The 19430-nt window shown below is 52.8% G+C and overlaps 1 protein-coding gene across 2 annotated transcripts in view; it reads left to right on the forward strand.

Moving 5' to 3' along the window:
* RPS6KA1 (ribosomal protein S6 kinase A1) overlaps window positions 1–16179 on the forward strand; it is a 30768-nt gene extending 14589 nt beyond the window's left edge. For both annotated transcript variants that reach the window (XM_058040110.1, XM_058040111.1), the window contains 21 exons: window positions 2195–2248; window positions 6241–6357; window positions 7198–7279; window positions 7547–7627; window positions 8420–8499; window positions 9027–9133; window positions 9694–9731; window positions 9834–9976; window positions 10476–10546; window positions 10767–10855; window positions 10977–11041; window positions 11382–11484; window positions 11931–12058; window positions 12496–12621; window positions 12773–12862; window positions 13303–13461; window positions 13682–13843; window positions 14141–14217; window positions 14328–14445; window positions 14826–14963; window positions 15172–16179. In XM_058040110.1, coding sequence (XP_057896093.1) covers window positions 2195–2248; window positions 6241–6357; window positions 7198–7279; window positions 7547–7627; window positions 8420–8499; window positions 9027–9133; window positions 9694–9731; window positions 9834–9976; window positions 10476–10546; window positions 10767–10855; window positions 10977–11041; window positions 11382–11484; window positions 11931–12058; window positions 12496–12621; window positions 12773–12862; window positions 13303–13461; window positions 13682–13843; window positions 14141–14217; window positions 14328–14445; window positions 14826–14963; window positions 15172–15294 — 2151 coding nt within the window. In that variant the 3' untranslated portion in view covers window positions 15295–16179. The remainder of the gene's footprint in view (window positions 1–2194; window positions 2249–6240; window positions 6358–7197; window positions 7280–7546; window positions 7628–8419; window positions 8500–9026; window positions 9134–9693; window positions 9732–9833; window positions 9977–10475; window positions 10547–10766; window positions 10856–10976; window positions 11042–11381; window positions 11485–11930; window positions 12059–12495; window positions 12622–12772; window positions 12863–13302; window positions 13462–13681; window positions 13844–14140; window positions 14218–14327; window positions 14446–14825; window positions 14964–15171) is intronic.
* The last annotated feature ends 3251 nt before the right edge of the window (window positions 16180–19430 follow it).

Below are 19430 nucleotides of genomic sequence, written 5' to 3' on the forward strand. Positions count from 1 at the left end.
CTTCCCTATATCTAATCTAAATCTCACCTCCTTCAGCACAAAACCACCACTCCTTGCCCTATCACAACAGGACCTGCTAAAAACTCTGTCCCCAGCTTTCCTCTAGGCCCTGGCAGGGGCTCTGAGCTCTCTCTGGAGCCTTCTCTTCCCCATGTGAGCTCTCCCAGCCTGGCTGCAGAGCAGAGGGGCTCCAGTCCCTGGAACATCTTCATGGCCTTCCCCAGCAGGTCCACCTTGCTCCTGTGCTGATCCAGAAGCTGCTGCTGCCTCCTGGCCCTTTCCCTGGAGAGCTGCAATTCCACTGATCCTACAGGGAGAGCATCCCTGCTGCATCACCATTTGTGCTGCCCAGAGCAGGGGTAGAGAAATTTTGAGGAAGAAAACTACTGAGGCTCTCAGTTGCTCGTTGCTGCCTTGTGCAGTGCCTGAAATTGTTGTTTCTGAGCCTGTTTTCGTGTGTGTGACAGGGGGACTGCACTGATCCTCCTGAAAAGCCCGCTGAGATTTGCTGATGGCTCTTTCCATGCCTAAGCACCCGTAAAGCCGCCCAGTGTTCTCGTTTGGCTGCTGCATTGTGCAGCCATGGCCACACAAAGCCATTTCCCCATACGAAACCGCCGCTTCCTTTCAGTAAAACTCCCAAAATACATCCCAGTGACACAACCACGGCACCGGGGCTCTCGCGCTGCTCGGGCTGCCAGCTCAGGAACCAGCTGGGGAAGGATGGGAGGATAACAGCCCAAAGCTTTGGAGATGCTGAGGCTCCTCTTCCGCAGCAAGCCAAGGATCCAGGAGGCAAGTGTCTGATAAAATACCTGCTCTGCCTGCCGTGCTGGGCTCTGTCTCTTCTGCAGGACACAAGGAGTCAGGGAATTCCTGATCCTACAGAGCCAGACCTCATCCCGGTTTCATTAAGCACTCTTTTGGAAATGGCATTTTGGAGGGTATGACTGCTTTCTAAGAAGTGTCTTTCCTAGGTGCTGCCAGATTTTGGGAGTGTTTTGGGACCAGAGCATGTGTTGAAGCAACAGAAATTAAAACAGCTTCTGGTTAGTTGTTGATGAATAGGAAGTGAAATGCCAAGAGCAGAATCTGTTTCGAGCTTTTGCAGGGTGGTTTTTTTTTTTCTTGCATTTAGATGTGACGGTCTCAACCGGCAAAGTGACAAAACGCGAGCAAAAACAAACCTGTCTCTTGGCTTCTGGCTTGTAAAATCCTCCCTCAAAAAAAGGGGGAAAGTAGAAAACAGGACTTGTTTTGGAACTTGGGAGAACCCCCTGTTCACCCGTGCCCAGCCCCTGCTGTGGGTGACTCAGCCGCCTGTGCCCTGCGAAGGCGGCACAGAGAGGTTCAGAGCTTGTCTCCTCCTCTGACTGGAGAGACTTCCTGGGCTTTTATTTTCCAGGAGAAGCCAGTCTCTTTTCCCAGCAGTGCAGGGATCTGTGGGAAATGCCTGTGGAGGCTGTGGGTGGCAGCAGGTGCTCCCCCAGGAGCAGGGAGGGCTGGACCTGCAGAGATCCGTAGGATCCGTGGGATTTGTGGGAATCCAGCACTCCCACCCCATCGCAGGCAGGGGCTGGGGCTGCTCTGAAGGAGCCAGGATGGAGCTGCTTTCCTGGTGGGTGGGAGGGATCCTGGAGTGGGATCTGCTGAGGGTCTTGTGATGACTTTTCACTCAGGAAGGGTTCAGCTGTGGCCTTGGCAGATTTGTCACCCTGCTGCTCCTGAGCAGTGGGACAGTGACTCTCTCCTGCTGCTCCCCCTGTGAGGGCACAGCAGTGCAGAGGAGGAAGGGGAAGAGGGGACTGCAGGGGCCCCTCGATCTGATTTGGTCCTTCTGGAGCTGAAAATCAGTTAATTCCTAGCTCTAATCTCACTGTTCTCATGCAGCTCCTCCCTTCCTCAGGGCTTGCTTTTCCTTCTCTTCTCCCTCTCAGTAGCTCCTGTCCCACCTCCAGGTCACCCTGAGTTTATCAAATCAAATCAAATCAATATAAATTTATTTACTGGGACCAACTGCTCTCCTGGAGCTACCTCATGGCTCAGAATCACATCCCAAGGAGCAATGGCTCCCCCAGTGAGATACCCCAGCGGCTGTGAACAGCTCACCTGGTCTTGCTGGACAAGTTCTTTGGGAAAACCTTAGCAGACAATCACAGCCCCTCTGTGCTGACATTTGTTTATTGTCCCACAGGCAAAGTCTGACATCACTTGGATAGAGAAAGACCTGGTGGACTCTGCAGACAAGGTAGGAGAGCTGCAGTGGGCACCTCACTGAGACTCATCCGTTTCATTTGCATTCTGTCCCACACACGAGGTGTGAGCAGAGCTCACAGGGACCTCTCTGAAAACCAAACCAAAGCCTTTCCTGCCCTGCCTGCCGCCCCTGCCAGCCCCTCTCAGCTCTGTGAGACTGGTATTGCTCACTTGCTCACGTGACATCCTGGACTTGATTTCATCGTCCTCCTCCTCCTTCCTCCCCACACCAACCCCCTTTCCGTGCTGCCATTTGTGTCTCCTGTGGCTTTCTGATCTTGTCAGTGAGCCAGAACGGGCACTTTTGGTTGCGTGGATGTACAAGGGAGATTTTCTTGTCTTTCTGAGGCTCCTCTCCCACACTGGTAACACAACATGAAAAATTGTCCTGGTCACAACGAGATTTATCAGCTCCTGCCAGGCCCAGGCCCAGGCCCAGGAGTTTGCTGCTCCCCCACACTGAGAACGTGGAGCTGCTGAGGAATGAATGGGTGCTTCTCTTGGGCAGCACAGGGTGGACAGGGTTCCCCCTCCCGGGGCTGTGTCAGAAGGCAGGAGGCGTTGTGTGAACCAGGCTCCTGCTGTGCTCAGCAGCTGCAGGTGCTTTTCCATGCTCTGGCACCTGCCCCAGCCTTGGAGCTCAGCAGGCAGCGCGGTGGGGCTGGGCCCAGCTGCCTCTCTGCTGCTCAGTCATTTGTTTCTTTCGTTATCAGTTCTCAAAGAGCACGTGGTGGGGGCATAGGGGGCAAGACAGTCATAATTTGTCTCACTGGTTCCATCCTCTGCACTCTCGGGAGAAATTCAGAAATCAGTGCTGACACGGGGATATTTCCTTTTGTGTGGGTGTCTTTTGACTCATTTCAAGAGGCCTCTTTCTTACCAGCACCCTCTGGGGTCTTGCTGCAGGAAACATCTGTCTGTCCTGATGGAAAGGTCAAAGGTGAACAGGTTTGGAGGGGGAAGGAGGCCAAACGAGCCCTTTAAGTACCTCTGTTCTGTCCTGCCCGTAATCTGAGCCATGGTGGGATCAGAAACAAGAAATGCCCTTAAAAACACCTCATGGACCTTCAGGGTGGCTCTCAGATAAATAACTCCAGACTCCACAGCAAGGAGTCTTGTGCAGCATAAGGCAAGACAGGGACTGAATGCCAATCCAAACATTCCTGGAGGAATCCCATCGTGGGTGCCCCCTCATCCCTGTGCCAGTGGGAGAGCAGAGATGTGCAGCTCTCCAAGGTGTCATCACACTTCTGGTTGGGTTCTTGCGAGTTTTTCTCTTCTGTTTTAGAGAGGAAAGTGGCTTCTCACGATTTCCCCTGTTGTGGAAATACCCAAAGCTCCCAGCCTGACGTGAACTTCAGGCAGCATTAGATGGAAATAATTCTTAGGAGACTCTGTGTGGTTTCTATCAGTGTCTTGTCTGAGCCAGGGAGCCCAAATGCCAGTGAGGAGCTGTGAGATTATTATTTTTTTAAAAGAAAACCTGAAAAAAAAAAGCCCTAACCACAAGTGTTGTTGCTGGGGAGGGGGAGCGTGAACCTCCCTCTGTGTGACCGAGTCTGGTCCCACTGCACATCCGCCGCCGGTGCAGCCACCTGCAGTTCCTGCTCCTGCAGCTCCTGCAGCTCCTGCAGCTCCTGCAGCTCCTGCTGCTGCGGCAGAGCCCCCAGCCCCGCTCTGGGGCCGCAGCTCCCGGGGCCAGACAATGTTGATCGGGATGGGACAATGGAGAGGGACCCTAAATTTCCCCGTTTGTGGGCGCTCCTGATGCTCTGGCTGCACAGGAAGCAGCGAGCCAAGCCCTGCAGCCTGCAGCTGCCTGCCCCCAGCCAGCTCTCCAGCCCGGTCAGTACCACTGCCACCTCCTGCTGCCACTGCTGCTGCCTCTCCTGCTGCCACTGCTGCTGCCTCTCCTGCTGCCTCTCCTGCTGCCACTGCTGCTGCCTCTCCTGCTGCCTCTCCTGCTGCCTCTCCTGCTGCCACTGCTGCTGCCTCTCCTGCTGCCTCTCCTGCTGCCACTGCTGCTGCCTCTCTTGCTGCCATCTCCTGCTGCCACTGCTGCTGCCATCTCCTGCTGCCATCTCCTGCTGCCTCTCCTGCTGCTACCTCCCTGCCACCTCCCTGCCTCTTCCCTCTGCTTCCTTTCCTGATGCTTCCCATGGATGTTCAGGGCACTCTGGTTTGCTTTTCTGTCCCTGCCTTCTGGGATAGTTTGTTGTGGTGACTCTGGAAGAAGCTGGCCTCGGTGGCACAGGGGTGGTTTTGTGCTGGAGATTTGTGTGTGCTGCCAGCCAGGCTGTAGGAGCGTGTTACAAGAGTCCTGAGTGTTGAATTCCAAGCTGGTGGATGAGTCCATGAGGGAAAATCCTCCCTTGTGTCAGCAAGATACCAAATGGCTTGTCAAAGTGGTAGGAGGATCACAGGATGGTCTGGGCTGGAGGGGACTTTAAAGCCCCTCCAGTGCCACCCCTGCCATGGCAGGGACACCTCCCACTGTCCCAGGCTGCTCCCAGCCCTGTCCAGCCTGGCCTTGGGCACTGCCAGGGATCCAGGGGCAGCCACAGCTGCTCTGGGCACCTTTGCCAGGGACCCTCACAGGGAAGAATTTCTTTCTAATGGGTCTTTCCCTGCTGTGGGCTGTCTCCCTGCAGAGCTGAGCTGGCAGGAGGAGCTGAGCTTGGCCGGCTCCTGTTGCAGCTCTGGAGGTGGGAAGCTGTTCCTCACAGCAGCTGCCTGCAGGGACTAAGCCTCCAGATGGACCCAGAAGTGCAAAGTGGCTGGTTTAAGCTGGGAGATCATCGGGAACACGAAAATGTGTTGTTTAAGGGATTATGGGATCCTTCTTGCCTGTGATCACCGAGCCCAGGGAAAGGCAGGATAACACCAGGGAGCTCCTGTGCCCCTGCCCCGAGTGCCTGAGCTGCACAGGAGAGAGCAGAGCTCCCTCCATGGAAACAAAGCCACTTCCTAAACTGAGAAAAACCCAGCCTGAGAGTGGGGAGGGAGCTCAGTGCAGGTGGGCAACCACATCCGTGGGCAACCACATCCATGGCCACTGGAGGGTGGGAGTGGGCTGGGCAGGGCAGGCAGGGCTGGCACCTGCCCCTGGCTGGCTTTAAAAGCTCCTTTGATGAGGTGGTTTCACACCAAGTGTCTGAATAGGTCTAGAAAACAAAGTGTAAATTTTTTCCCCCAACTCTGCAAGGGAAAAAAATAAATAGTAGTTCCAGCTTTCTGCAGCCTCTGCTGGCCACAGCTTCCCCAGGGCTGGGGACAGCAGAATTTAATGAATTTTTGAACATAATTGCTGCTCTTTGGGTCCAAAAGTTTTGCTGGGAATAGGAGGTGTTTCAGCATCACCTCAGGGTCTGTGGCTGTGCTGGCCCTGATCCCTTGGTGAGTTTATTCTACTTATGCTGATGAAATCCATTTTTTTCTTCTTTATTTTTTTTAAGTAAAATAATGTGTTTTAAACAAAACATGTGCCAGAGACCTTGGCTTCCCCTCAATCTTCTTGAAGGCTGGAGTCTGTTAAAGCATCATCTGTATGTGCTGAAGATGCACTAAGACTTATGTTGCAGAGTTGCTCAGATTGCTGAGCAGATGGGCTCCAACATGTCTGATTTTTGCCAGCCCTGGCCCTGTTTTGACAACAGTGCCTTATTTTTTGTGTTGTGGGATTTTTAGTGGCATAAACACTCCTGTTTTTGCTACCAGTGCCTCAAAAAGGAAGGTGCTTCTCAAGCACTCTTCTGAAATGCAGTTCAAAGCAGCTCCTGTGGTTGGGAGGGAGGGCTCTGTATTTACCTGGGCCTCCCTACCCTTATTGATTGCAGATGCTGATACCTGTGACAAGCAGCAGCCTTTGTGGTTCTCTCCCATGTGGCTCCCGTGAGTCTGGAGCTGCAGTCCTTGTTCCATGATCCCAGAAAGCTCCTTTCCCTTGCTCAGGAGTCCCTGCCAACCGTGTGCCCTCTGTTTCAGGGGGAAGGTGTCGTGCAGGAAATCAACATCACCCACCATGTGAAGGAGGGCTCTGAGAAGGCTGATCCCTCACAGTTTGAGCTCCTGAAGGTGCTGGGACAGGGCTCTTTTGGCAAGGTGAGATCACTTCTTCCTATGTGCCATGCCAGGCAAATTATTCTGGTGACGAAAGGAACCATCCCCAACAAAACCACTTTCCTGACTCCCAGGAATGTTCCTGGGCATGTTCCTCCCTTCTCAGAACTGCTGCTGTGTGCCCCAGGCTGGGTTTGGCCCTGTTTATGGTCCAGTTTCCTTTCTGTGAAGGAGGAAGGAAGTAGCCTGTAGCTCTTATCTATTTCAATAATCCAGGTCTCACAGACCATCTGCTGACACATTAAATCAGCTTGCTGTCAGTCAGTTACCAGCTGACAGTGGGGGCTTGGACAGGACTGCGTGCTGCTGCCTGAGAAAATGCAGCAGAGGTTTTGTAGAATCAGAGAATAGCTGGAAAAGACTTCTGGGATCATCCAATCCAACCAGTAGCACTGCCAAGCCCACCACTTGCAGGTGGTGTCCTTTTGATGCTGCCTAAAACCAGGTAGAATGAGACATCAGGGAAGGGTAGGAGATAAAAATCCAGAGGATGCAAGACCTGAATAACAAGGAGTTGATCTGACTGACAAACCAGGAGGCTTTAGTGGTAAAGTGAAGCATCAGTGCCTCCAATCACAGCTCCCAGGCATCAGCCCCAGCCCCACAAGAACTGCAGGAGTCAGGAGGTGTGGAAGGCTGGAATGGAGGAAGGTGCAACATGACACTGGGGGGTGAGAGGAGTCCACACACAGCACTTCCCTGGAAACCCCATGGGAAAGCTTGAGCTTCTTAGGGACACTCTGGGGTTTGCCACTTTGGAAAGCACCCAGCTCCTACTGCCAGTGTTTAGTACTTGGTGAATGTGGTGTTTTCCTGCCTCAGGTTTTCTTGGTGAGAAAAATAACTCCCCCAGACACCAACCACCTCTATGCCATGAAAGTGCTGAAGAAGGCGACACTGAAAGGTAGGAAGGAGACTCCTGCTGCAGTGCTCTGACCCTCTGTGACTTACAGAGCACTGGGGAAATGTCACTGCTGGCCTGGGGTGGGCTGGGTGAAACAGAAGCATCTTTTTCCCAGCAAAACATCCTCCTTTTCTTTCCTCTGTTTAAGAGCATTATGACAGAGGTGGGAAACACCTGGCTCAAGCAGCCTGGTGCTCAAGGCTGGGATGGGGCAGGACTCTTGCCAGGGCCCTTTTCTGAGTCTGAGCTGTTCCTCTCTTCCCACAGTGCGGGACCGACTGAGGACAAAGATAGAAAGGGACATCCTGGCTGATGTCAACCATCCCTTTGTGGTGAAACTCCACTACGGTGAGTGGAGCTCCCTGGGGTGCTGGGAGAGGGGCTGCAGCTCCAGCAGACTCTGGCTGCCTTTCAACACAATCCCCTGAACAGAAATTCTTTTCTGGAAGGATCTGTGGTCCCACTGCCTGCTCCAGCTAAGGCTGCTTTTACTGCCTAGGGTTAGGGTTATGCCTAGGGTTCTGAAAACCACAAAGCCCAGAGCCCCAGGCACACTGCAGCTGCAAAAGGCATCCCAAGGGGAACACAGAACTGCCACAATATGGCTTCATCCACAGCTTTTTCCCTGGAATCAGCCTTAGCCCAAGGATGCCTTCACTGCCTAGGGTTAGGGTTACTGGGGAGCTGAGCATGGACTGGGAGTGGAGGTTTAAACATCAAATCCCTGGGATTAGAACATTAAGCCATGAGAAACTGAGAAAGTAGAGCTAACTAGCTGAGCTGGAGTTCTGCACTGTTAGTGCCCTGACTCTGGGGAAGGCAAGGACAGCTTTGTTGCTGTAAGGTGACCAGCACCTCTCCTGGGAAAATAGCCCTTTCAGGAGGGCATCACTGGTGGAAAGGGAACCAGACCCCCATAAAATGAGGATTTTCTGCAGTGCCAGAGTGCTGTGGGGAGCTCCCATTTCAGCAGCAGGGACAGGCCATCTCCTTTACCCCATCAGCCCTACCTGCATTTGACCCAGGAACCACGCAGGGCATGTGCCCAGCTGGAGCCACTGGGATTTAAGTGATTAATGTAACACCACGGAAAACTCCCTCAGTGCAGGGCTCTGATTCCTGCTCTGGCTTATGTTTCAGCATTCCAGACAGAGGGGAAGCTGTACCTCATCTTGGATTTCCTCAGAGGAGGTGACCTTTTCACTCGGCTTTCCAAAGAGGTGGGTATGCTCTGGCATCTCGGTGGGCTGCTGTGGCTCAGCTCCTCTCTGCTCAGGGCCTGGAGAAGTAACTGACCCTTGCAGTCCTTGAGAGGATGAAAGCTGCCTCCAGCCTGCTGCTAGTCCAGAGCTGGCACCAGGAGAGGGTGTGGTGGGAGCCCTGTGCTTTAGGAGATGAGCATCTCCTAAAGAACAAGAATGAAAAGAAGGTCATTTTTGATTAGAGTTAAGGAAGAAATTGTTCCCTGTGAGGGTGGGCAGGCCCTGGCACAGGGTGCCCAGAGCAGCTGTGGATCCCTGGCAGTGTCCAAGGCCAGGCTGGACAGGGCTTGGAGCAGCCTGGGACAGTGGGAGGTGTCCCTGCCATTAAGGTCCATTCATGATCCAAGCCATGAGCAGTGGGTGAAGTCTGGAAAATTTAGAAAGGGCAGGAGGGAGCAACATGGATGTGGAAGGTCTTGCCTGGGTGCAGGGGAGCTGCTGGCATTGTAAGCCAGCACCTCTCTGGTTTGTCCCCCTGCCTGCAGGTCATGTTCACTGAGGAGGATGTGAAGTTCTACCTGGCAGAGCTGGCACTGGGACTCGACCACTTGCACAGCCTGGGGATCATCTACAGGGACCTCAAGCCAGAGAAGTATGTGTGGCCAGCTGAGGCAGGATCCCAGCCCTGCATCCAGCCCAGCCTGGAGTCAGGGAACAGCTCCCACCTTCCAGAGGGGCTGGAGGGTGCCCTGGGGCTGGACACGTGGGCTTGGATTGCTGGTGCCAATCCAAGGCTGCTGCTCCTCGGATCAGTGATTCCAGCCAGCAGCTGTGTGTGCCACAGGCTGAGCAGAGATCCATGGCAGTCCCCAGGCTCCAGCTTTAGGCAGCTGGGAGCCTTCAGAGGGAGAAGGGACCAGGTGGGCTCTGCAGAGCCCACTCCAGCTTGGTTATCCTTGCCTGGAGTTTGTGGAGGTCAGAGGGAGGTACCTCTGCGGCCTTTGGTTTGCTATGAAGCCAAGGGTGTGGAGAGGAGGGAGCTGCTCCTGGTCCCACTCCTGTCTTGGTGGTGGAGCTTAAAGCACGGGGAGAAGGGACAGGTAACTTTGGATTCTGGGAGCCAAAGGATGATCTCAGACCATCCCTTGCTGTGCTTGTTCTCACTAGCCCTTACATAGACAGTAACAACTTGTTTTTCTATTCCTGCTGTAGCATCCTCTTGGATGAAGAGGGGCACATCAAACTCACAGGTAAGGGGCTCCACTGAGCCTTGGGCTCCAGCAAGGCTGGTTCCTGAAAAACAGAGCTGCTTGAAATGTGTGGAGCAGGTGCTGACAGCTTTTCTTGTGCAGATTTTGGTTTGAGCAAGGAGGCCATAGACCACGAGAAGAAAGCCTACTCGTTCTGTGGGACCGTGGAGTACATGGCCCCGGAGGTGGTCAATCGCCAGGGCCACTCGCACAGTGCTGACTGGTGGTCCTATGGGGTCCTCATGGTGGGTACCCTGCCGGGACTGGCAACGCCAGCTGCCCCTGCCCTGGGACACCAGACACGGCTCTGCGTGTCCTGCTGACCCCTAAAGAGCCCTAAGGGGCTGTCCAGGCCTCCAGCCAGGAGCGCGGGTCCCTCGAGGCTGCTGTGCCGGGGGGTGCTGGGCTGTGAGGGGGCTGTGGCGTGTGTGGGATGCAGGGGGCTCTCTGTGGGGTGTGTGAGGGTGTCCGTGTCCACCCCAGCGCCGGGCCCGCGCTGTCAGTGCAGATCTGGTGCCACCGTCTGGCAGCTGCAGCATCCCAGGGCTCCGGCAGGAGCAGGCGCTGGCCTGGACACGTTCCCAGGCAAGCCCTGAGAGCCAAGCTGCTGCTGGGAACTCGCCGTGCCTGTGAGCCCTGTCAGAGCCAGCCTTGGGACCCCTCACAAGCAGGAAGGGGCAGCGGGACCTGTGCAACCCTGAGCCTTGCTCAGATATGACCTCCCTTCTTCTCTTTCCCTCCCAGTTTGAAATGCTCACAGGGGCACTGCCCTTCCAGGGGAAGGACCGTAAGGAGACGATGACCCTCATCCTCAAGTAAGAGTTTGTCCCTCCTGTCTGCACAGTAGGGATGTTGCAAGTGGGGGCTCTTGAAATTCTGTGGTGTTATTTGGCAAGTGGTGCCATATCAGCCATCCATTTAAAGGGTGCTGTGTAAATGCCAGAGAGATGATTGGGCATTTTAAGGGTGGAGGTGCTGTAGATGCCTTGTGGCTTTTCTTCAAACCTGCAGCTGATTGCATAACTTCCTCCCCAGAGCGAAACTGGGCATGCCACAGTTCCTGAGCGCTGAGGCTCAGAGTCTCCTGCGAGCCCTTTTCAAAAGGAATCCAGCCAACAGATTAGGTAAGACCAGGTTTTTTTGGTTTCTGAGGTTCTCTGTGACACCTGGCTGTGCTGCCTCCCTGGCTGTGCCCTTGGCCTTGTTGGGGGTTCAGTACAACATGACCCGTGGTGGCTTTTGCAGGGTCTGGGCCAGATGGGGCAGAGGAGATCAAGCGCCACCCTTTCTACTCCACCATCGACTGGAACGTGAGTATCAGAAAGAGCAAATTTCTGCACCACTCAGCAACAGTAACACAGTTCTAGCAGCAGGAATAGCACAGTCCTGATGCTTGGCCAGCTATGGGAGAGCCACCAACCGCGGTCCCCATCCATTCCAATAACCCTTTCCAAAACCAAAATTCTCTGTCTCATACATGGGCTGCCTGTCACCTCCCTGAGCTGCAGCAAAATGCTAAGACACAGTTTCACAAAATCTCTTCCTGGCCCTCATTCCTCACCAGCCTTTGCACCCTTTGGGAGAAGGTGCCTGTGGGAGCACTTCCAAGCTGGTTTTGCAGCTGTTTTTTGGATTTTGTGTGTTTTGCAGAAGCTGTACCGCAGGGAAATCAAACCCCCTTTCAAGCCTGCAGTGGGCCAGCCAGATGATACCTTTTATTTTGACACAGAGTTCACATCACGGACACCAAAAGGTTTGTATGACTTGAGGCAAAGCCCAGCTTTCCTGTGAGATGTCACTCTGTGACTTCACACCAGGGAGTATCCAGCACCAGCAGGATAAGGTTTCTGCACAGGGAAGGTTTAGGTTGGATATCAGGGAAATTTCTTGTCCCAAAAGGGTTGTCAGTCCCTGGCACAGGCTGCCCAGGGCAGTGGTGGAGTCACCATCCCTGCAGGGGTTTAAAAGTCATGTGAATGTGGCACTTGGGGACATTGGCAGTGCTGGGGGAATTGTTGGACTCACTGATCTTAGAGAGCCTTCCCAAGCTGGACAATTCCATGATTCTCTGTGGGATGTTAGGGGTAAACTCCGTGCTGCTGGTGTGGATCCTGTCTGAAATAAATTACAGTAGCTCCTGGGATCAAGGGGGAGGCTTCTGCTCCTCAGGCCCTTCTCGAGCTGTCTCTCCCACTGCAGATTCCCCAGGTGTGCCCCCGAGTGCAGGGGCCCATCAGCTCTTCCGAGGCTTCAGTTTCGTGGCAACCGGGTTAATGGAGGATGGCAAAGTCCACCCTCCCCAGCCTGCCCTGCATTCAGTTGTGCAGGTAAGCAATGGGGCAGAGGAACAGCTCTTTGGAGGTGCAGGGATGCTCCAGGTCTGCAGGGCCTCTGCACTACCTGGAGCCTGAGGCAGTTCTCTTTGGAGTTCTTGCCTTCTGTTCTTTCATCACCACTGACTGCCACACTGTGCACAGGCTGTCAGGGCAGTGTGGGGCTGTGGCTTTCCTGTCCCCAGGTGGATGTGTGCTGGCAGGGGGTCTGTAATGCCTGTGGGTTGGGCAGCCAAAGGCAAAGGCACCGTGCTTGGTGCAGGCAGCGTTGGCCCACTGACCTATATCTGCCTTGTTCTCCTCTCGTCCCGCTCCCCGCCGGGAGGAGAAGCTGTGAGATGTAGCAGACAGTCTGACAGCTCTCTCTGTGCTGCATTAACTCATCATGTTGCACAAACCCTTCCCTGAACCTGTCCTGTGTGCCCTGGCAGCAGCTGCACGGCAAGAACGTCCAGTTCAGCGACGGGTACGTGGTGAAGGAGGCCATCGGCGTCGGCTCCTACTCCGTCTGCAAACGCTGCATCCACAAGGCCACCAACATGGAGTATGCAGTCAAGGTCCGGGACTTAAGTATTTGTAGAGCTAAAGAGATGAGGGAACAGAGTGGATATGGTACAGGAGCTCTGCAAGGCTCCAAACTCAGCTCGTGTGCTTTGTCCTGGCCCCTTCCCCATCTGGGGTGGCTGCAGTGTGTCCCTACTCTTGCAGGTGATTGACAAGAGCAAGCGAGACCCTTCTGAGGAGATTGAGATCCTGCTGCGGTACGGGCAGCACCCAAACATCATCACCCTGAAAGATGTGAGTGTGGCTTGGGAGACTTCCCCATGCCTTGGTTTAGGAAGGGCAGGCTGGTGGGAGCAGAGTTCAGCCCCAGCAGGGGCAGCCCAGCGACCCAGCTCAACGTGTTGCTGTTTCTCTGTCAGAAGATGCCCACCAGAGGGTGCTGGGCATTGCCCAGGCTCCCCAGGGAATGGGCACAGCCCTGAGGCTGCCAGAGCTCCAGAAGCTCTTGGACAGCACTGCCAGTGATGCCCAGGGTGGGATTGTTGGGGCAGGGCCAGGAGCTGGATCAGTGATCCCTGTGACGCCCTTCCAGGTTGGGATATTACATGATTCTGGGGTGGGGAAGCATCCCCAAAGCCACCTCTGCTGATCCCTGTCTGCTCCTTGGCGATGGAGTACAAAAAGGAAGCTGTGGAAGCACATTTTGGTCACCCCACCCATGTTTTCTTTGGCAGGTGTACGATGATGGCAAGTACGTGTACCTGGTGACCGACCTCATGAGGGGAGGAGAGCTGCTGGATAAAATCCTCAGACAGAAATTCTTCTCGGAGAGAGAAGCCAGTTCAGTCCTGCACATGATCTGTAAAACAGTGGAGTATCTGCATTCCCAAGGGGTGAGTGTGGTATTGACTGGTTTCCTGGAAGCTCCCTGGCATTACACTGTGCTCCCTCTCCTCCCAGGAGTAACACTGCCCATCATGACAATTATTTCTTGCTGGTGTTGCCCTCTTGGCAAAGCAGATGTGGGGCGAGGGCAGGGGATGAGTGACCTCAGGCAGCTTTCAGACCTTTATTTTTGTGGGGTATGAGCACAGCCCTTTCTTGGCTCCACAGGTGGTCCACAGGGACCTGAAGCCCAGCAATATCCTCTACGTGGATAAATCAGGGAACCCTGAGAGCATCCGAATCTGTGACTTTGGCTTTGCCAAGCAGCTCAGGGCTGAGAACGGGCTCCTCATGACCCCCTGTTACACAGCAAACTTCGTGGCACCCGAGGTGAGCACCCTACTGACCTGAGACCCTCCAGCAGTCCCCTTGTTCCTCCCCTAACTTGTGCTCCCACCTGGCAGGGTCTGCCCTGTTCCCATCTCCATCCCGCCTTGGAAGAGGCAATTACAGAAATAACACTTGTAGTAATGAATCCATTTTGAATCCTGATATTTTAGTCCCAGACTTTGCTGTTCTGTCCAGCTCTGGAAGCTTTGCATATGGACTGCACCCAGGTCAAGCCCCTCTTCTGAAATGAGCTCAATGACAGGAAGCAAACACACTTTTTTCCCTTTGCTTGTTCAGGTCCTGAAACGCCAAGGCTACGATGAGGGCTGTGACATCTGGAGCCTGGGGGTCCTGCTGTACACGATGCTGGCAGGGTAAGGCAGTGGCTGGGGCTGTGACCCCTGTCCAGATGTGCTCTGTGGGGACAGCTGTGCCTCTCCTCCTGCCTGGGTCAGTAAGCCAGGGCTCTCTCCTCTCTCCCCAGCTGCACTCCCTTTGCAAATGGTCCCAGTGACACTCCAGAAGAGATCCTGACACGGATAGGAGGAGGGAAGTTCTCCATCAGTGGGGGCAATTGGGACACTATTTCTGACATGGCCAAGGTAGGGTTTGATATTTGTTGGGGTTGGGGTTGCTGTGAGGCAAATATAGAGCGGGTTGGGGAGGGAGCACACAAGAGAGAGAAGAAAACCAGCACTGCAGCTTCTACCCTACACAAGTTCCTCACAGCAGCTTTGTTTTAGCTCTGGCTGTGATATTTGCATGGAAAACCAACCTCGTGCTTGACCCATGTGGGGTTTGCTCTGTGTTCTACCCCCTAGGCCTGCCAAAAACATATTTCATACAAAAAGACATTGATGCCTGGGCACTTTAAACTTGGCCTCTGCATTTAAATCCTAATCTGGGGGCGTACACAAGTGGGGTTTTTTGCATTTAAATTATGAAATCTTCTAAAGTCTGACTTTCCAAATGATGCCTGTAGGATCTGGTATCAAAGATGCTCCACGTAGATCCTCACCAGCGTCTCACAGCCAAGCAGGTCCTGCAGCATCCTTGGATAACCCAGAAGGACAGTTTACCCCAGAGCCAGCTCAATCACCAGGACATTCAGCTTGTAAAGGTACAAAATCTGGAGTGGGAAAGCAGGAGGGAAGTTTGGAGAGGTGTGAGCCAGGGCAGGCAGTACAAGCAGGGGTTTTGGGGAGGAAAGAAAGGGGAGATTCTTTAATGAAACAAGAAAGATGCTTCTGGCTTTGTTTGTGGATGTGGCTGCTCTGGTCCCATCTTGTAAACCATGAGTCTGAAGTAGTTCTCCTGCGCCTCTCCAGGGCGCCATGGCTGCCACGTACTCGGCGCTGAACAGCTCCAAGCCAAGCCCTCAGCTGAAGCCCATTGAATCCTCCATCCTGGCACAGAGGCGGGTGAAGAAGCTCCCCTCCACCACCCTGTGAGGCCCCACAGCGCAGGAACAGCCCAGATTTTGCACACCTACGGAAGAGGGGGACAGAGGACGGGCAGGGTCTGCACAGGGGCTCCCCTGGGAACTTGCTCTCAAGAGGCCAAGTGCCTTCCTGCTCCTGAAAGACTGGCTCCTCCTCATGTGGACTGATCTTTGCTGAAGAACTTCACTGTAAAACTTTTTTGATGTGTAAATTGTCGATTTATAAAGAAATCCATCTGTGTATATGAGAACTAGAATGTATAACTGATGTCAAGTGGCACTAAAAAGCAGCTCTGATTCACCCTTCCCTGTGTAGGACCAGGTATTTGTTGTTACTACAGCATTTCTTGGAACTGATGCTCTCCAGCTCCACAGCAGCTGGAAGACTGTGTCACACTTGGGGTTTAGGCTTTGGGGCTTTTCCTCCCTCAAACCTTTGGATGCATTTCCCAAAGCCAGCCCTGCAGCCTCCCAGCCAGCAGCACTCGTGTCCATGAAGGACCTCCCTCCCTTCTAAGTCCTGTGTGTTTGTTCCATGTAAAGTGGATTTTGCAGCCTCTGTTCTCCCTCTCTCCCGTGCTCCCCCAGCCCAGCCAGCAGCTCAGATCTCTGAACAAAACCCACCACGTTTTTTCCAAGCCCTCCTGCAGATGCTCAGCAGGCCAGGACACCTCCTAGATCTGGCTCATTCCTTCCCTCTGCTCTCCTATCTCCATGCTCTCCCATCACTGCCGAGTTTGTCACCTGTGCAGGGAGGGTGACGACAGAACCTCCTCCCTGGCAAACCTTTGGGCTGGCTCTGGCTGCTGCTTTTACTATGTGGGGTTTTCCTTCCCCTCAGCAGGAACCTCTGAACATCTGAAACCTTTATTTTTTAATTTAACTTTGTTCTCCAGCCGTGACTCAGGGTTTCTTTCTGACTTGTACAATAAATGTGTCATTCAGGGCCTGTCCTGTGACTGACTGTGAGCTGCAGAACCAGCGACCCCCGGCGTTCCCCGGGCATCTCCACCCTTCCCAGGTTGTTCCTCCGTGCTCTGCAGGGACAGTGCTCCTTGGCTGCCTTCTGTAAAAGCTACACAGCTTTTTACCAGGCCCTGAAAGCCAGCAGTGCTGCTTAGGGCAGCCTCTCGTGCTACCTTCTCTCAGTGGGAGGTGACCAGAACCAGTCCTGGAATGAGGCAAGAACCAACAGGAATGGGAAATTCTTACTCAGGACACTTCTGTGCTTGTAGAAACCAACACTTGGAGACAAACTGCTAGGAATAAATAGCCACCCCAGTCTGACCTGCAAGGAACTGCCAGAGCTCCATGGTTCCATGGTGGCAGTTCCTGGGAGCAGCAGGATTGCTACAAGGGCTGCAAACAGAGCTCAAGGATGTGACTGGAGCAAGCAAAGGTTCTCATGTCAACTTCTGCTACTTTTAGCTGATCATGTCACAAGAGAGGAAACTTGGTTTTTTGTTCAGTCCTAGCTGGCTCTAAAATGGAGAATTCCATAAAAATAATTATGTGAGATGCACAGTTCTCTTCTCCTGTACCCTCATCCAAGTAGGTCCTGTGAGCAGCCAGTGAGAAGCTGAAATAGCTGAATTTCTTTCTCTCTGTATTCCAAGTGCAGCCTGAGTGTCCAGTCCTTCTGAGAGGAGGCCAGCCCCAGTCCACAGTGGATCTTACTGGTATTGCCACCAACCCCAGCAGACAGGAATTTAATATTTTGCTGAGATTTGGGGAGGGAGAGACTTCACCACCCAAAATGCCTTCCTTAAAAATACTTGTGGCATGATGTTCCCTACACCTCCACAGTGTGCCAGTGCTGTGCAATGGTAGGTGCAACCTGCAACCAATGCAATAATAATTTTTTTCTGCAGCTGGGCTCAGTCCCTTTGGGTGTTGCAGGAACCTCCACAGATTTTCAGAATATTTCCTACATTGTATTTCAAGGGAAGGTCTGGGGTGGTGGATGGGTTGGATGCCAACCCACTATGGGTGGGTGGGGTTCAGTGCTCTTAAACCCTGGGGTTTAGGGGGTCTTAAACCAAATACTTGTCCTGGTTTGGGGGATAACTGGTTATTTGTATGAGACTGCTAATGTTTTCAAACATCAGTCAGGAAAAACATTACAGCCCTTGCTGAATCCTCCCTGTGATGTGCTGGTGTGAGGCCAGTTGGGGACAACTCAGGGGTGTGGGGACAAGCAGGTGCAGATCAGTGTGGGCAGGGGGAGAGCAGCCTTCAGCTGCTGCAGGTTCTGCCTGGCCACGAGATGATACCTGGGGTGTCAGACCCCAAAACCAGGAGCATCAAACCCCTCTGCCACCCTCGGGTCTCCTATCTGAAGAACTTTGTGCTTGATGCAGCTGGAGCTTCTGAAAACCTCATCCCCTTGGAGAACAGAGAGAACAAGAAGGGCTACACCTTCCTCTCCAGGGGGCTTTTAACCATGTTATTCTGAGTTATCCATAAGTAAAATAAGCCTTGATTTTTAGTTCCAGATCAACCAAGTGCTGTTACTTTTTTAATTGCAGTGCTCAATAAAATTGGACTTGTCAATTTTCTGTATATCAGAGCTGTGTTTGTGACGGGTTGGGCTCTCTCCTTCCTTTTCCACTTTTGTCCTGACCTTTGCCAAAGTACTGTTGTCATATTAACTGAAATTGCATTATTTGAGGTGAAAGTTGGGTATCTAATGCCTACTGGGGGGGTGAGAGACCAAGTGATTTGCTCTTGCAGGAGTTTGGAGTCGTTCAGCTGTAACTTGGGAGAAAGAGGATACAGAGTATATCACAAATTGTCTTGGTTTTAAAAGAGGCAAAAATTGATTTAACTTCCATACATAAGGACATCTTTACAAGGAAAGCTATTTCTGTTAGTTCAGGTATTTAATGGTGGATTTGATCTTTAAGCTTTTGTCCTGAATAGGTCTGAATGAAAGCTCAAGGGAGCAGAAATCCCGGAATCCAGCCTCAAACTGCTGAGTCTACCTGGAAATAACCTCTGCAGAAAAAACATATTGATCCACAGTCAAGGAGCATGAAAATAATGTTGAACAGCTCTATATAATACTGTTTCTGTATAACACAGGTTAAATTTTCCTATTTTGGGGCATAAATCAGCCATTTTTCTGTTGCAGGGGCTCACCCAGCTGAGAAGATGTTTCTCTTCTTTCCCATGTGTAGCTGTGCCTTTCCCTTGCTGACCTCTGTCAAATTCACCAGGACATCAATAAATGTCTTTTGGCCTGGGAAATATTCCCATCAAGATTCAGTTTAAAACTGAAGGCCAGTAGCTTTCCCAGCAATCATCTTCTATTTCTTTTTCATAGTGAAACTTCACTGAGCAACTGATCTGTGGTTTTAACTTTTTAAACTTTAATGCAAATGCCTCTCTGATTCCCACCTCTGAGTTAATCCATGTAATTCTTTTTTCAGCATCTCTAGGCACTGGTGGATGGTGAACCGTGCAGCTGGAGGCCTCCTGGGTGCCACCACCTCCTCGTGGTGGCCACGGCCGCTTCCCAATGCCGCGGGAGGCTTCGGAAGTACTCGGTGACTGCGAGTGAGTTCCACGGGATGTGGGGTGGATGCTGCGCTTTCATGGAATATTCAACAATTTAATCCCTCTTTCAAGGCAAAGAAAACATTTAAAATATTTCAAGGTCTTCTTTCGGCAGTACATGGGGGCTCTGAATAAAACCTTCACTCACGCCGGGGAAGCCGCAGGTCCGCTGCCACTCCATTCCTTGCCTCTGGTTATTAAAACATCAAGCTGTCTTAGTGCCTCGGCTCAGCCTCCCTCCCTTTGTGTGCCACTGAACACCTGCCATTAATACTAATTCGACTCCGGAGGGAAACTCCCTTTCAGATATGCTTGTCTGAAAATAAATTGACATGTAAAAGGTCTCTTTTGTCGAAGTGCAGGGAAAGTGCCGGGGTGAGGAGCCGGCTGCTCACAAAAGGAGCCACTGACTTTAAATGATGTGTGGAGGGGTGAGAAATGCGAGAGGTGGGGGTGATGCTGTAACTGGGCTGATGGGATCACACTGGAGAAGAATCCCAGTGCTGCAACCGCTGATTGGTGTTAGATTTTGAGGTTTTGGGTGGTTTTTATCTAAACCCCTGCTTGTCTCAGGGTGAATGGCCAAGG

Source organism: Melospiza georgiana, chromosome 24 (genome assembly GCF_028018845.1).
Source record: "Melospiza georgiana isolate bMelGeo1 chromosome 24, bMelGeo1.pri, whole genome shotgun sequence".
Taxonomy (NCBI): Eukaryota; Metazoa; Chordata; class Aves; order Passeriformes; family Passerellidae; genus Melospiza; species Melospiza georgiana.